Source organism: Triturus cristatus, chromosome 6, assembly GCF_964204655.1.
Source record: "Triturus cristatus chromosome 6, aTriCri1.1, whole genome shotgun sequence".
Taxonomy (NCBI): domain Eukaryota; kingdom Metazoa; phylum Chordata; class Amphibia; order Caudata; family Salamandridae; genus Triturus; species Triturus cristatus.
This window is the reverse complement of record NC_140589.1, coordinates 1,135,794,116-1,135,810,318: the sequence shown is the minus strand read 5'-3', so window position 1 is coordinate 1,135,810,318 and position 16,203 is coordinate 1,135,794,116. Positions and strand designations below refer to the sequence as shown.

Here is a 16,203-nt window from a genome sequence, read left to right as displayed (position 1 = left end):
ATGGAAACATTGAGGCATACCAGTTATAACTTTATTTTTGCACAAATCTAATTGTACGCTGTTCAATTGCACGCTGCATGAATATAATTGTTTTTTGCACTACTATCGCTCTATTTTCCACAAAAGGAATTGTATTTTGCACAATTAACAGGTTTACCTTTATTAGATAAAGGACTAATACTATTTTTGTAAAATTGGTTTACGCTAGAGTGCCCCAGCTTGAATTGGAAGCAGGATAGATTTCAGTGTTCTAAATATTGGCTAGACAGTAGGTAAAACCTAGCATTTATGGATCTTAAAATACTTCAGGCTCTCCAGTTGTAAAGGATTCCACCAAGCGCGGGGGGGGGGGGGGGGGGGGATTAGCATGCTTGGGGTCATGTTTACCCATCTCAATAGTGCCACCATGTAACTGCAGACATCTACACACTGCCAAGTAGTTTAAGATGAGGAAAGCTAACAATCCTACTCAATGAGGTGGTATTACATGTAAAAGCTTGCTAGTTTATATGGTGTTCATACAGGCGATATCAGAGGACATAATTGCTGCCTATTGAGCAATTCTATCCCACTCAATTAATACCCTCCCAGAGCCTCAATAGGTTTAGAACCCTTTGTAGCCTCTTCTGTGGTTTGAGTAATTTGTGTACCCACAGGGAAGACAGGCACTTTAGGAGTCCTTTTCAAAAGTGTGCAAAGAAGCTGTACTGCTACTTAAGTTTACAGCGATGGCTCGCTATTGTGATGCTGGTTTATTTATCAGAAAATGAAGACTGACTTTCAACCCCCATTTAGCAGTGTGCGCATCTGATGTTATGGCGTACAGCCATGGTTCATTTAGAGGTGTGAATGTGAGCGAGCCATAGAGATCTACACATACCAGATTTTTTTTTTTTTAAATGCCCCGCCTCCAGCTTACAGCAGTCGCATAGCCCGGGAACCATCCTTTATGGCCAGCATAGCCCCACCCTCTGGCGTTAGAGTCTCTGAAGTGCATGAGCAGGCCCGCCGACGGACCACCCCTGAGCTAGTGGCCATTACTCACTGGAATGTTGTAGGATGATATTCACCAGGCCTCCAGCACCTATTATATTAGCACCAACCTAGTCCATCAGCGTCCACCGCTCCACCACAAGGCCTCGGTCTCCAACACTGCTCAGCGGCCTCAGACAGTCTCACCACTGCTGGGCATAGAGGTTTCCCCAGATCACTTCTGAAGAGGTGGGGGACCTGCTAGAAGTACCTCCTCATCTCCAAGTCTGGGTCAGATCTGAACAAGGTTGGACACCCATGTTAGGACACCAGTTGTCTCTGCACCGTCTGTAGGGGGCATTCACACCACCCTGGAAAGACTAGCAATACAGAATATACACAATGTGACTAGGATGTTAACGGATATTTACCCTGGAGCAAGGAGCCTCATGTGAGAAGGTGGCCTGATATATGCTGTCCACTAGTCCTAGTTGGCACCTTGTATCAGTCCAAAAAACTCCTTATGGTGAATGATTAAAGACAACCTTATATGAAAGCTATCCTAGTGGTAGCTATGGAGAGCAGCCTTCAGGCTAAGTCTTGAAGGAATGTAAAGCAGATTATTTTACCAGTCCATAATCTCTTGAATGATCAAACGAAAAGAAAACCACACCAGGTATATATTCAAAATACATGTATTTAAAGATAAATCACACCCCTCTAGTCTCTTTATGAGACTGGAGTTCGAAGTACTTTGTTTACAAGTGAGCAAGCATCAGTAAAAGCACAAATACACGTTTGGGCCCTAGGGGCGTAGCATATACCAAAAAAGTGGTATAAGAACCACGACTGGAATAGGCACTAGGCCTATTGCCTCTAAAATCGCTGGGACCCCAAGGAACCACCCAAGGTAGTGACACAGAGGACCCACGAGAGCTGTATGCAGTGTAGAAACACAACCGCGGGTTCCTATTATCTTCTATGGGCAATGTTGCGGTTGGAATTTTAAAGATTTGGGACACTTCTAATCGAGTCATGACCAAACCCTTTTGGAATTAAGAAGTTCTAGGGCTAGCACCCACGAGAGCACTGGAGTACTCTAGTTACCTCACCCAGGGAAGCCAGGTGCATAGGTGTCTTTTGGTGTCCGGTCGCGTCGTCGATTCCAATGGAAGCCTGCAAAGAACTGCTGCTGCCGTGAAGAGGAGAAGTGTCCGAAGAGATCCAAGCCTGGATCTAGGATGTAAGGAACCTGAAAGCAGAGGGGACAGAGTCTGGGTCACTTGCCAGTGGCCTAGGGCAGGATGGACCAATGCCCACAGATGTCGGGTGCTTCAGGTGAGTTGATGGGTGTCTTGACTCTTCAGCCAAGAGGTCCAGGAGGCGTCGATGAAGTCCACGAGCCGGATTCAAGCTGTCCCACGAAGTCTGTCGAGTGCTGCGGTGTCCGCGACCAGAATGGACCCAACAAGCCTCGGCAAGTCACTGGAATTTAGAGAAAGGACTGCGGTGCAGACCAGCAAGGTCTGAGGGACTCACCCAGTGAGGGTAAGTCAGGGAACGTCTGGAGCAACCAGGAACGGCCAATCAGAAAAGTAGTTGCCTTCGTGGGGACCTGCTAGCCAACGGGCTAGTGATCGCGAAGGAGCCTCGAGCGGTCGCACTTGGAGCTGGCCCACGGGTCACTCGTGGAGTGGAGGCCAACAATCTTCGGTGCAGGAGGTGCTCAAGGTTGGGGCTACTAGGAGCCCAAAGTACAACTTCGAGGAGGACCAGGAAGATAGTGTTACTGCAAATGTTCACGGTGTCCAGGGGTCACAGTTCCACGTCACCCACGATAGCCACGGTGCCTCAGCATTACTGTGGACTCAGGGTAGCCTCGGGGGAAGTCTGGAAATCCACCTCTGGGGATGCAGAGACTTCGGCGTCCGGTGGGAGCTTCAGAATTGCAGACCGGTCAGTTGCTTCTTTGGTGCCCGCCAAGCAGGGGAGTCACTCCTTGACCCCAAGGGAGATCTCTTCAGTCTTCTAGTCAGGATAGAACGTCGAAGGTCCAGGATGTACGTTGCAGAGTTTCGTCCAGGGTAATCTAAAGTCCTAGGGACTGGATTCCTATATTTATACTAAGTTTAGGGGATGGACTAACTCTAAGGCCCCACCTATGGGTGGGCCAGGAAAGAGGGCTGGTTACACCCATTTTCTTTGTCCAGTTTTGCGCCAGAGCAGGGGCAGGTAGCCCCTGCAACCCGTTTGAACTGGAGTATGCACAGGGACACCAAGTGTGCCTCCAGTGCAGGACTTCAAAGCACCAGAGTGCTCCCGCCCAGCCCCAATATACATTAGCCTGTCTTGAGAGGCGGGGACACCTCCCCTCGACAGGAAACCTATTGTCCAGGCTCCTCTGCCGGAGTTTCGGTCAGCAGCAGGAGGCCAGACCCGTGTCTGTGGCAGAGGCATCCATTTTGTGATGCCAGGGCTCAGGAAAGTCCTACCGGGTTTAGCCAGTGTGAACATGTCTCCCTCTAGAAGGGTGGAATGCTACCCTCGCCGCCAGAACTGGCCGGGGGGGAGGGGGGGTAGTAGTATTCCATAGCGTTTGACACCAAACACGACATGTTTTGATGCAGCCATCCCACAGTTAGCATTTACCGCGAGGTTATAATGCACTTAAGAGCATATGGTATGGCTGTATCACAGAACAGCCATAAGGAAGTATTTCCGAAAGCTGCAGAGGGGCTCAGCTCATGCTTGGGCCCCCTCTCACATAAAACCAAGCATTATGCCTTCAGGATTGTCAAGGCCTGCCATAGGAGTGGCTTATAGGTTTATATGTGTCTGTATAGGGTAGTGATATAGGTAGCCTATACCACTTTAAGGGGTCCAAGCACACCCTTACCCAGACTGCAATAGCAGACCTGTGGTGTCATTTTGGAGTGCTTCTCAGGGGTGGCATAATATTTGCTGCAGCCCCTGGTAGGCCTCTGAGGTACCTATGCCCTAGGTACATAGTATACCATATACTAGGGGCTTAAAAGGCACTCCAGAATCCAATTAGATATGTACCAAATGTACATGGAAACCATTTTAGAGAGGAAGCAGCTAGGCTGTGGTCCTGATTAGCAGGGCCACAGCAAGACTAAGGTCGAAAAACAGTGAAACACCAGCAAAAAGTGGGGGTACCCATGTGAAGCAGATACTGCTCTCCTACACCTCACACTAGTGTGGTCATCTTTGAGATAGGAACTTGGGCACCCAACTTATATTTTCTGTACCCAATTTAAAGGGCTGGTCTCAAATGCAGGAGCAAGAATCCAAAAACTAAAAATAGTTTAAGATCAAGCAGCAATGTAAAAGAGACCCCGAGGTGGTGTGGATAGATAGTACTGGGTGTATGGTCGCACCAAAATGTCTACCACTAACCTCACCAGGTTGATTTATGGTGCAGCCTACATTAATTGGGACGGCATAATACATAATGGTGTGTACCATTCTTTTCCTCTATAGCTCAGTTAGTGCCAATACTGTGCTATATGCCTGTTACACTATGCTGGAAAATGAGTTTAGGCTACCCCTGCTGTTCACACTCCCCCTTGTTGCCTCTTCATGCACATTCAGAATAACTTTATTTATTCCTATGTCATTGTTGTGCGGTGTATCTTTTCAGGATGGGTGGAAGCATTTACTTGTGCCTACGCATATGCTATTACAGTCGATAAGAGGCATCTCCAGCTTTGGGGTGATAAACTGAATCAGCAGTTATTAAGGAACACTTGGTGTTAACACTACTGCAGACAGTTAATAAGGTTGTAGGAATAGACCAGCATTTTCATTGTATCGATCACCCAAAGGACAAGGGGAAAAAGGAATAATAGAACCCCAACTCAAAATGACGGGATGATCTGCTATTAGCACTATGCTCTCTGACAGCGATCCCTTCCCAGAAGCCAAAATTAAACTGGATAAATTAGTCATGGGTGTACCCATAATACTTTCCTTGAATCCCTGTATCTCTTCTGACAAGTTGGATTTAAAGTTAAATGATGGCGCTGCCTTACAGTATTGCAGAAAGCTAAACAATGTCTCTACAGTTTCCGTTCCTAGTTTTGAGCAACCTTACCTCAGTGTCCCACTGAGGCCTCAAAGTCCCTCCAGCCCAGGGAGTGGATCTAAGTTTGGGTTTTCTAGAGTAAGAACATCCTACAGACCCACTGGCATAGACTGTACCAGATCTTGCTCATCACAACTAATCTGTTCAATGCTGTGGTTTGGCAACTTGATTGACATTTCACTGCAAACAAGGTGCTGCTGCTTTAGGGCCATTGCCTCTATGCGGATCACCTACCGAGATGGTTTCTGCAGAAGCCTTATCGCCTGCTGGTGGGTCAAGTCTGAGTGCCCACCTCCTTTGCCTGCTCTACCACCACCGCTTGATGCTGCATCAACAGCCTCTCATAGCTACTGCCTCCATCCTAATATACCATTTTCACTGAGTCTTATCTTTCTTGGTAGTTTAGCTAATGCCTGGAAAACACTTCCTTTCAAGGGTAAACTAATTATTAAATTTTATTGCTTTTGCACTTCAACTGATATTTTTATTTAAATGAAAATACATTACTAAATTACCTTTTATTGCCCAGTGGAATGAGATTTGCTTTAATTAAATGTCCATTAAAAATTCCTGTTTGAGGTCACCTTTGCACTTATCAGGATATGTCAAACTATTCATAATTGTACAATGTTGAAGTTGCCAAACCTTCATGATAACAATATACTGGTGTTGTTCATTCTTTGGTTATTTTATTAATTTTTCCAAGATTTGAAATCGAATTAAGCCATATTCTTCTCTTTCATTTGTTGGTGAATTTAATGTCAACTTCCCTCTCCTCCTTTCCCAATAACATTGAATCGTTTTCTCTTTGCATTTATTACATTGGTTGTTCTTAAGTCATGTATTTATTTCTGTATTCATTTATTTTAATGTATTTTCTCAAAATGTTTTCTACTCTTGGTAGCTCGAGTTGTATTGATTCATGCTATTTTCTATTAATAAAACCTGCTTAAAAAAAAAGAATGCATTTGAAGGTTTTCAAATGTTGTTTCATAGGAAACTGAACAATGCATTTACAAAAGTTTGAGCTTTATTTTTCAAATAAATCACCATGTTCTTCAATCCTGTGTAAAACAAAACTGCATATTGTTGATCAAACTGCCATTCACATATAGGATCAAAGCAAGGGGTGGATTCTTTTCATTCACTTTTTAGCCTTTTTATGGTTCGTGTCCGATTTTCCAAATGCGTGGTGCCAGGTGGTCAACCAGATGGTGTAGGCATGTTGGTGCCTCCCATAAGCTTCTACAGGTGTTTTACTTTGCCACTAAACAGGAGGCAGGGGTCCTATTTCAACAACCCGTGAGGGAACTGATGAAAATATAGCTTTTAGGAACATGGAAAACCTGAATGCTCACGAGTTAACCTTGTATGCTTTACAACAGACATTTTCTAAAAATAGTCTACTACAAACAGTATCATTAATGGGAAAATAACCTAAAACAAGGTTAACCGCGTTCAGAATTCATCCTAAAAGAATTCAAGGGAAGGTTTTTAGCAATGGCTCTAGAAGACAAGACACTGGCACCAATTCTCAGGACCGTCCAAGGCAGGGGCATCGTGAGCTACCCGCTTTAGCAGCTGCAGCGGACATGTTTTAAAAAAAAAATGTATGGGCCTCTGTCTGCTATTGGACAGACAAAACCTCATAATTAACGCGATAACAATGGGTTTATAGATAAAGAAGGCAAGGATGGAAGGTTGAAAAGAAGGGAATGAGAAAAAAGGAAACATGAAAGGTAAGGAAGGGTTAAAGAAAGATAGGAAGTGTGATGAGAAGGATGGACAAGAGGATGAATGGAGGAGTGGGTGAAAAGATGAGTGAACGGATAGGTTGATGCACGGATGAAAGAGTAAAGGGAGATCAGGGTAGGAATGGATAGAAGGCTTTTCTGATGAATATGTATGTCAAAGGATAGATGTACAGATCTTTGAAGGATGGACACATGCATAGATGAATGTGTGAACAGATAATAGAATAGCCGATGGATGGATGGAATGGTGACAGACTGAATGATGGGTGAAAGGGTGAAAGGATGACAAAATGTACCGGTGAAATGGTGGATATCGGGGGGTGAATGGAAGGGTGAAAGGATGAATGGAGTGATACTTGGATGGAAAAGACAAGGCAGCTCTTCTAGGAAGGGTTGGACTCCCTTGTTTGGTGCCATGAGAGCTCTGGTTGAAAGTGGGAGACATGTTAATTTTCAGGCCACTCCTTTGATCCAAAGCTAGTGAGAATCTGTGGACCTGCCCAAAAGTGTCAGCATTCTCAGAACGGTAGGTACTCTCCAGACAATTGAACAGTTTGACACATGCAGTATTTTACATTCTTGCAGCATTAGCTTTATAAACACTCTGAGGCACAGTTCAGTTATTCATTTGATCAGAACAAAAACCCTCTGAACATACCCTTTTTCTAAGCCCCAGGCCAAAGACCACATCTTGCTAGGACTGGTATAAATGCTTTTCTTCCTTCTGACACATGACCATATTACCCACTTTATTTTGTAGTCTTAACCAATAATACTCTTTAACACATGCAAAATGGTGCAATATATTTGTTTTAATTACTCATTGGTTCTCCCATGTCTAGATTTAAAAGCAACCGGGATTAGACACACAGGAAGATGATATTTTTGGGCAGCTAGCCTTTAATTTCTAAAAAAAAACTTTTTGGGGATTAGCACACATAAAAATATCGAGTATAAAAAAGGAATTGGTCTCTTTTGACAACAATGAGGTGATGGATGAACTGCTTGAATTATTCTCAGCCACCGGCAATCACTCAGGCCGCATTCCAGTCTATCGTTTTTTCACCCACTATGCAACTCTAGATAAAGGCTCATTTTATGCAAATTAGTACTGATCCAGCTTCTGATGGGAACAGTCCATCCTGAACTGCAAGGCCCCCGCCGCACACAACCCCACATGGATCATGACTAAATTCAGATATGGCTGGGTCCAAATTAAGGTGGCATGGTGTGCAAAATAACAGTGAACTTGAATGTGGTCCAGAGTAATTACCTGTGGTTGAGATTAAAGCAAGCATTTCATCCATCACTTTTTTGTATACTTCATGGCGACTAGGTATGTCCAGACGTCAGTCCCATGTTCACTGTGCCACAGGAACTAAGTTGGCCCAACTGACGAGCCCCAACCAGGGCCAAACCGATCTTGTGTTGCTTGTGGTCTGATTCTGGGAGGACCTAGCCCGGCAGTTTGGTTGGACTCTTCCTACTGGAGCTGGTTCAAGACTGATTTGCATATGGCTGGGTCCAAACTGAGGTGGCATGGTGTTAAAAGTAACAATGCACTGTGATACAGCCCAAGTAAATAACAGTGGATGAGATTAATTCAAGCAATTCATCACTTTTTTGTATACTTGGGTTCTCTGAGGCATCTACATTGGAAGCATCTTCGGTAGAAAGGAAAACTCAAGCAATTTGACATAGCATATCCCTATTTAGGAGTAATCAGCAGCATTGACTTGCTTGAAAAAGTTGACTTAAACTTCAAAATTCTGCTCAATTATAATAGGTGGAAAATTATAAATTCATCATTCAAAACTTCCATACAAACAAATTCAAATGCAAAGTAGAACGTGTGCTCAAATTTTAATAGCTCTCCAAATATGCCACTTACAGCATTATCAACTTTCTTACAAAACTCAAGAACTCGCCATGAGAATTTACAAACGGAAGGTGAAGAAAAAGTGAATCATGGGTAACAACCGACTAACCCGTATACCAGAAACAAATGACTGCACAGAAGAAAATACATTGCCATATTTTTTTTCTGCAGCAAATATATTACCTACGACTAAAGCTTACAATTATAAATTTTAATAGTGTGTACCGCCTGCACAAACTGGTTAAAGAAAACATAACAAATATTAGAACATTGGAACGTTGGCAGCTCCATTGAAGACAATGGAGCGCTCCGGGCTAATACTGGCCGGTATAAGCCCGGAGCACCAACATTCCAATGTGTCTTTGTTCACAGCTCTGGCTGTGAACAAAGACTTCAGGGAGCCTGAGGGGATTTCAATCCCCTCGCGCTCCCTGAAGGGCTTTGTTTTGGTAGAACATTCTGCCCTCTAGTGGCAGAATGTTCTAATAGCCTTATAGCCCTTCGTAGCAGGGCTATACCGCTGTTAATGGCCCGCTGCTGTTGTTAAAGTCCCTCGCCTTCGGCTCGGGCCTTTAACGCTGCAGCGGGCCATTAACAGCCGGTATAGCCCGCTACGGCGGGCTATAAGGCTATATTATGGTCACCTAGCGTCCTTGGCAAGCAATATGGTGAAGCAACTATTTGCACTGAAACCAGTAACTTGCTAAAGGGGTATTTTTTTACGCTAAAACTACATGGCTTTCAAACCTCCATACCATCTCAAATTTTACAAATTTCGAAATGCTTGGCTACCAGGTCAATACAAGGTTTAAATCTAAGCCTAGGTCAGAGTCTTTTGTTATTGCACCAGTTTGACTTCAATAAATATAGCTATGTGATTTCAGAAGACTTTTTGGCATAATTTATATCCATCTCCCAGTCATGGTTTTGTGATGTATTGCAATCCGTGATGCACTAAAGCGTTGTTCTCAAAACACGAAGCTGCACAGCTTCTAAAGCATATTATGAGGCTACATAACTTGCACAATTCACACTCAAGCTCATTCAAAGCAGAGCAGCAACACAAGAAACAAGCATTGGCAACACTAGGTCTCGCCTATAGAACCTACTAGCTTTGTAACTGGGTTTTAGGAATGGTACACTTTTGACGTGTAGAGCTACACCATTCTGTAGTCGTGCAGCACGAATGTGCCCACCTACAAAATGAGGTGGGCACTTTTTCAAACTTTTTATTTAAGAGCAGAGTTTGATCAGTAACTAGAATGAAGAAAACATTTCAACAGGTAAGCAAAATAGGGGCTATAAGCAGGCAGAAAAGAAAAACAGGGGATGTGTGTGGGGAAACAATATAGGGGACATAAAAATGGTAGGGGCAGAGAAGCACAGGGTGAGACACAGCAACATAGGGGAGAAAAAAAACACATGGCGAGAAAGCGATGGAGGAATCAATACAGGGGAGCAAAACAAAAATGGGAGAAGCAAAGGAGCACATGTCGAGGAAGAGCAACATGGAGATCAGGGCTGGAGGGGGAGCACAGCACATGGCGAGACAGCTACATGGAGACCGGAGGTTTGGGCAGAGAAGCACATGGCGAAACAGAGCAACACAGACGAGGGCTGAGAAGTACACGAGGGAGACCGCTAGAAAACACAAGCACTCTCATAGATTAAGTAAAAAGATAAAATGTGCACCAAAAAACACAAGCAATGTAAGGACCCAGTAATGAGCCCATGCTCCAGGCAAGCGACAAACTCATGACGGGGGAAGTAAAGCCCACAGAATCCCTGAAATAAGACGCAAGTAAATGAGTGTGACAATGAAGCCAACCAATGGTAAACAGTCCACTTTAAGCAAACAAAATGTTTTGCTACAGACCGTGCAGGACACTACTAATAAGGATTCAGTCATTATGGACTTTTTACAAAAATCATAGAATTGCAATAGAGAAAGTAGTTAACATTTTATCTTTATAGTTCATAAAGTGAAAGGGTGGTAAAAGACTAGGTAGGGTGGGATAGGAGTATATGCAAGCAAATAATAGATACAGTAGGTGGTGCACTGTGTAAAATACTGCCTGCTCTGGTTTGATCTACTAAGAACAGACAATAGGGGTAGTGTCAGAGGCAGCAGGGTCCAACAGGTCCAGGGAGTGATAAATATGCACTCTGCACTCACAGGATGAACTATCCTCACTGTCTGCAAGGCAGATCTAGCAAGAAATACCATGTATTTGTGGAACAACAACTAAGGCAAAATATAGACTGAGTTGCAAAAACCTAAATGTTTATGCATTCTTATGGGAGAAACTTGTAAAGGGGCTGATCTTGCAGCAGCGATGTATTCTAGTAGTGGAAGCAGAGAGAGAACACATTCCTCTTTCAAGGAGTTGGGTACTTGATAACGAGCTCCCCATTGTCATCATTTGACAAGTTCAACCTACTACCTTTGTACAACCCCATTCCTGCCCTCCCAAAGTCCTGCAAGCGAGACTGCTTCTTATGATTTTTTAATATTGTATTTACGATACTCGTATTTTTATTGTATGTTTTATGGATTGCTAATCCAAAATAAACAATTATAATATTATTTTAACTGGTTCTCAAAGGCTTTGGGAAGCTTTGCAAGAGCAGGACCCAGCTCCACACAGATATGCATTGCAGGGGATCAGATCATGAGCAGACTTACCAGATCAGACATTTTTTCACAATCTAGCTTGATTGCCTGCTTCTTGCAGGTCAGTTAAGCCCTCCAGAGCTACATATAAATATAAAATCCAAGATCAAGCTCAGCCCGTCGAGACAAAGTACCACCATCTTTACCCCCAGTTAATCAGAGGTCTAAGCCTGACCCTCTTCACCACAATCCAGTCTCAAAAGCATAACCCCACATTAACCATCAACCGATATAAGTAACATTATGAGCTTCTTACAGGGATGTGTAATTCCCATTGCCCGACGCCCAGGACATATTGTTTGGGGTCAAGGGCAGCAAGTTTATTTGTATTTTGTCCTTGGGACAAGTAGGCCCAATCCCTCTGCATAACAAACCCTCTGGCTGCCAGTTTGCAGTACCACATTATGGATCAGGGAAGGGCACTGTCTGCAATTAAGGTAATATTTTTGTCCATAGGTTAAGTCTGTTCAAACTTGCATTCATGGTTCATTAATTAAAAGTCTTTATTAGGGTGAGCACTCTAAGCAAATGTTGTAAGCTCCGACTGCACTACTGACAGTGGTTCCAGTATAAAAGTGTGTACACAAGTTTTCAAAGTTTAGAAATATGAGGCTATGTATAATGCTCCCAGAATGCTCTCTGATTTGATGCAAATATTTGCAGAAGCTTGAAAGCAAGTTTGATGATTTTTTTGCTTTAAAAATAGAATGTACATAAAAAATGAAAGCAGGAAGAAAACCATTTTGCTAAACTACTGTAAAACTTCAGGTGCCATTTCTTTGCAGCTACATTTAGTAATGTGTTGATGCATGCTAGTGTTCCCCAAAAATATTGATAATGGAAAATGAATGTAACCAGTTTCAATAAGATTACGGGAAACAAAAATAAACAAGCATTGCCAAAGCCAGGTCTGAAATTGGTGGTCAGCTTTTTAGTTTAGTCAACGTGAGACTTGTTTTGGCATGGTTTTTGTAAAACCTTATTGGTGTGGGAGCTGCCGGGCACTCACCATTATAACAAACATTGGCAAAAGCAAACATTGTTTTTTTGGTCTCATAAAGCACACACTGCAACAGTAGTTACTGCAACTGAACAAAACTACTTTGTGTGCCGATATTCTCCTTGTGAAAGAGCAGAATACTGGGGGGGGGGGGGGAGAGAGAGCGAGATAGATAGATTTTAATAAACACAAAAGGCCACGGTCAGACCAAATTAAGGACCTAATTATTTAAGAAAGTCTCAAAAGTGCACCCATGGCATATGTCCGTGCAGCTATAAGGCGTTCATGAATTCCCAAGAATTTACAGAAGTAGGACAAGAAATAGAGCACGTAGAACCTATTTGTGAACTGCATTTTAGCATGAGCAAATATGCATGTGTAGATTTGTTAATGCGAAAATGTAAGTGTTTGCAAGTTCACTTTCCCTCCAACCACTTTATTCCCAACTCTGGAAGAAGGTTTATGTCTGCCATTTTCAGGAGTAATTTACCAACATTTCTCAGTATGGGAAAAGATAAGAGAAGAGTTGAAAACCCTTAAAACATGCAAGTTTGTAGGTTTACATAGACTCAAAAGGGCATTTTAACCCTGGAACTATTGCTTACCACTACCTTCAGTCCCAGTATGTAGATTTGCGGAAACGTGGCAACATAAGGGGATTGCAAGTATTCAAACACTACTATGGTATGAGCTCTGGCATAATCATAGAGGCTATATCATAGCTCTTATATAATGAGACTGCTGCGATATTCTATAGCTGCACTACATGGCACCAAAGGGGCAAGTGGATTTTGTTACAGGGCAAATAGCTTTATGGAGCATCTTACCCCATGAACAAGTAGATATTTTATTAAATTCCATACCTCTGTCCTTAAAGTCAACGCCTTCCATATACACTTATTTACATAAACGTTGATTTGTTTTCCCAGTGCCACTATCTGTGGTATTTTATATAAATAATTATTATTCAAGTACTAGTACTCGACCAAAATAAGGAATACCCCATCTAAAATTGCAATAAAAATTGCAGTAGAGGTTTATTTTTATGCTGCCATGCCATTTGGGGAGACAAACTGGAGTAGCAATATTGATTCTGTAAACATACTTATGTTTGTATTTCCTATACTAGAGTTACCTTACGCAGACGAAACAATACTGGTTTATGCCACGAGGTCTAGTGTTGCATTGAGTGCCAGCAACCAGTTTCTAGCTGGAAGCACCGGGGCTAGCATAGCCACTACACCATCAACACTTCACGTACTCTATCAGACATGATGGCCTGAGCTTTCAAAGAGTTATTATTTAAAAGTGAAATATTTTACGCAAGGCAAAACTGCATTCAATCTTTACGGGAAATTTACGGGAAACGTACTAGGATTAGTGTTTGAAATGTGTACCATTTTAAGAACCCATGACAGATGAAGCTTTACATTGTGGTAATACTGTTAATCATGTGTGACGCAAACTTACACGTGTAGTGGGCTGGGAGGGTCTAGTTCGTTTGTAAAAATGGGCGGTGCAATTAATTACCCCACGTTGCAAAATGCAGCGATTCACAAACAATAGAATATGCTAAAAAGTATAAAACAAAACTTCCTTTCCAAGGAGGCAGCAATCCACAACGGTTAGGTGAAAGGCACACTAAACCGGAGAATTGCGTATACCAGGTTGAAGGAACAGTCTTTTATAACGGCACGCCAAGGAACAAATATCAAAAACTACACGTATAAGTGTCTCGCCCAGAACTGAAACTAATGTGCTTTCATGCATGCACTCGTTCTTTAGAACAAGTTTTTCCCTCTTCCCCAATCTAAACAGCGCTATCCAGTCAGTAAACTTCTGATACAAAAAACACATTCCACTCAAAGGCGACATGCAGATGCAAGGATTGCAGCCAGTAGGCAGAGGATAGCCAACTGTAAAACGAGGGCATCTAATTCACCTATACAATACCACAGGAAAAAGATTATTTCCACCTTGACCGTACCAACCGAGAGCCCCTTTTTACACAAACATATTTCAGGTAGTGCTGCAAAAAGTCTTTCTTGGTGCCTTGCAGGAGCCGATTTCCAGCAGGTTTGATTTTATGAACACCGAGCTAACACTCCGTATCCAAATTCCTTTGTTCAAGAAAGTAACATTTGTCCGCGAAATCTTCGTAATTCCAATAACTTCGCAGTGATACAGGGCAAACAATCGCCCCAAACAGAATGCAAAGTTGGAGAAAAATCACTGGTTACATGGCGTACATCATCTCCCTATCACCGGAAATACAGAACGCAGCCTATATGGACTCCAATATCCAGTCGCTTTTGGAGGTGGAGGGTACCGGCAGGGAAAGATTCATGTGAATACTGTCATTTCCTTCACTGAGGGGTGTGCCCTGGTCCTGGAAATACTCTTCTTCTTCGTCAAAGTATCCATTTTCCAGTGCATATGAACAGTCGGCATTTGTCGCAGCCTGACATGCACCTTTGTATTCTTGAATGGACTCGTAGAGAGAATACAGCTGACAAAGCAACGACATATCCAGCTGTCGGAGTCCAACCTGAAACAAAAGAAAATTCTAAGAATTAAAACTTGAATGAAATCCATGTACATAGTTTAACAATTTCTGATAAGGGGGGGGGGGGGGGGGGCATCCGTAGACATTTGTCCCCGTGCATTCCACCATCTCCCCAGCCACTTACACACCCAAATAGTCATTTGGCGTCATCATCGAACAGATATCCAAGTGCCCTAACCAGGAATAAGATACAGGGTACTCAAAGAATACTTCTGTCTCAATGCACGTGCCGTATAGTGAGAAGTACGCAATGGTCAGACAGTAAAGTAAGGAAATAGAAAAGGGCTGCCAAGGAAGAACAAAGAGGTAAGTAAAGCTTATAGGAGGCAGGGAGGAACAAGATACTGTGAGGAGGTAGATGGAGCCAAAAAGGTACCAGGAAGGGAGAGTCCAAAGGTTTGAACATGGAGAAAATAGGAGGGGGAGAAACACGGCAGAAAACAATTAAACTCCCCACAGATTACGTGGCCTGATAAGGAAAATGCATTCAGAAAATGTATACTTGCAAACGTTTTTTGTTAGGAAATAATTCAACCAAAATGTTACCAACTTGGTAGAAGTTGGTATGATAAGATCGTTCTGGATTGGATTCAGTAACAGGAGGAGAACAGTCTTCTTACAGTAGTGGGTGGTGATCCAGCTTTTAATAACATGTTCATGAAGTAGCATGATCTATGGGGCTCAGCAATGGCACAGGCTGGTGGATCAAAGAAGCAGGAAAGTGGCCATTTCGTAAGAGGCTGACCTCATACTGTGGAAATGTGGATTTTCCTGATCAGTTATGTCCCCTATCTTGGACCCCAACGGTTCTATGTGCATGTCACAAGTACATGTATGTTCCCTCCAGTTCCAGTTTCCAAACGCAAACATATGTGCGTCCACCGCCAACATGTTCTCTGTCAGATCCGCCATCAATGGGCTGGATATTCGATTCCTAAGTATGAAAGGCCACCGACTTTATATGGCTAAGTTACTCCATTTTTACAGTTCAGGCAAGTAGGCCCGATTCTGTCCTCAAAGCCTTCCCTGCTCTCTGTCTCTGACAGCTTCAGTTTGAGCTCGCATCTGTATCCATGAACTTTGTCCTACTCCCTGTGCAGCTAACGGTGCCTGCCTCGGCCAGTTTTGCCTGCCTGCCAAGAAGCTGTATTTCACCTTCGAATTATCTACTTTGCTCTTCAGCCGATGCATTCCTGTCTAGTGATTTAGGTAAACATTTCCTTTAGCTCATAAGCAAAGGACTCGGCCTT

At 43.1% G+C, this 16,203-nt stretch overlaps 1 protein-coding gene across 1 annotated transcript in view; it reads right to left on the bottom strand.

The window, feature by feature from the left end:
• Positions 1-8,681: 8,681 nt before the first annotated feature.
• Positions 8,682-16,203, bottom strand: part of FAM89A (family with sequence similarity 89 member A) — a 123,905-nt gene continuing 116,383 nt past the window's right edge. Inside the window, exon 2 of the mRNA XM_085612041.1 lies at positions 8,682-14,935. Coding sequence (XP_085468167.1) covers positions 14,672-14,935 — 264 coding nt within the window. The 3' untranslated portion in view covers positions 8,682-14,671. The remainder of the gene's footprint in view (positions 14,936-16,203) is intronic.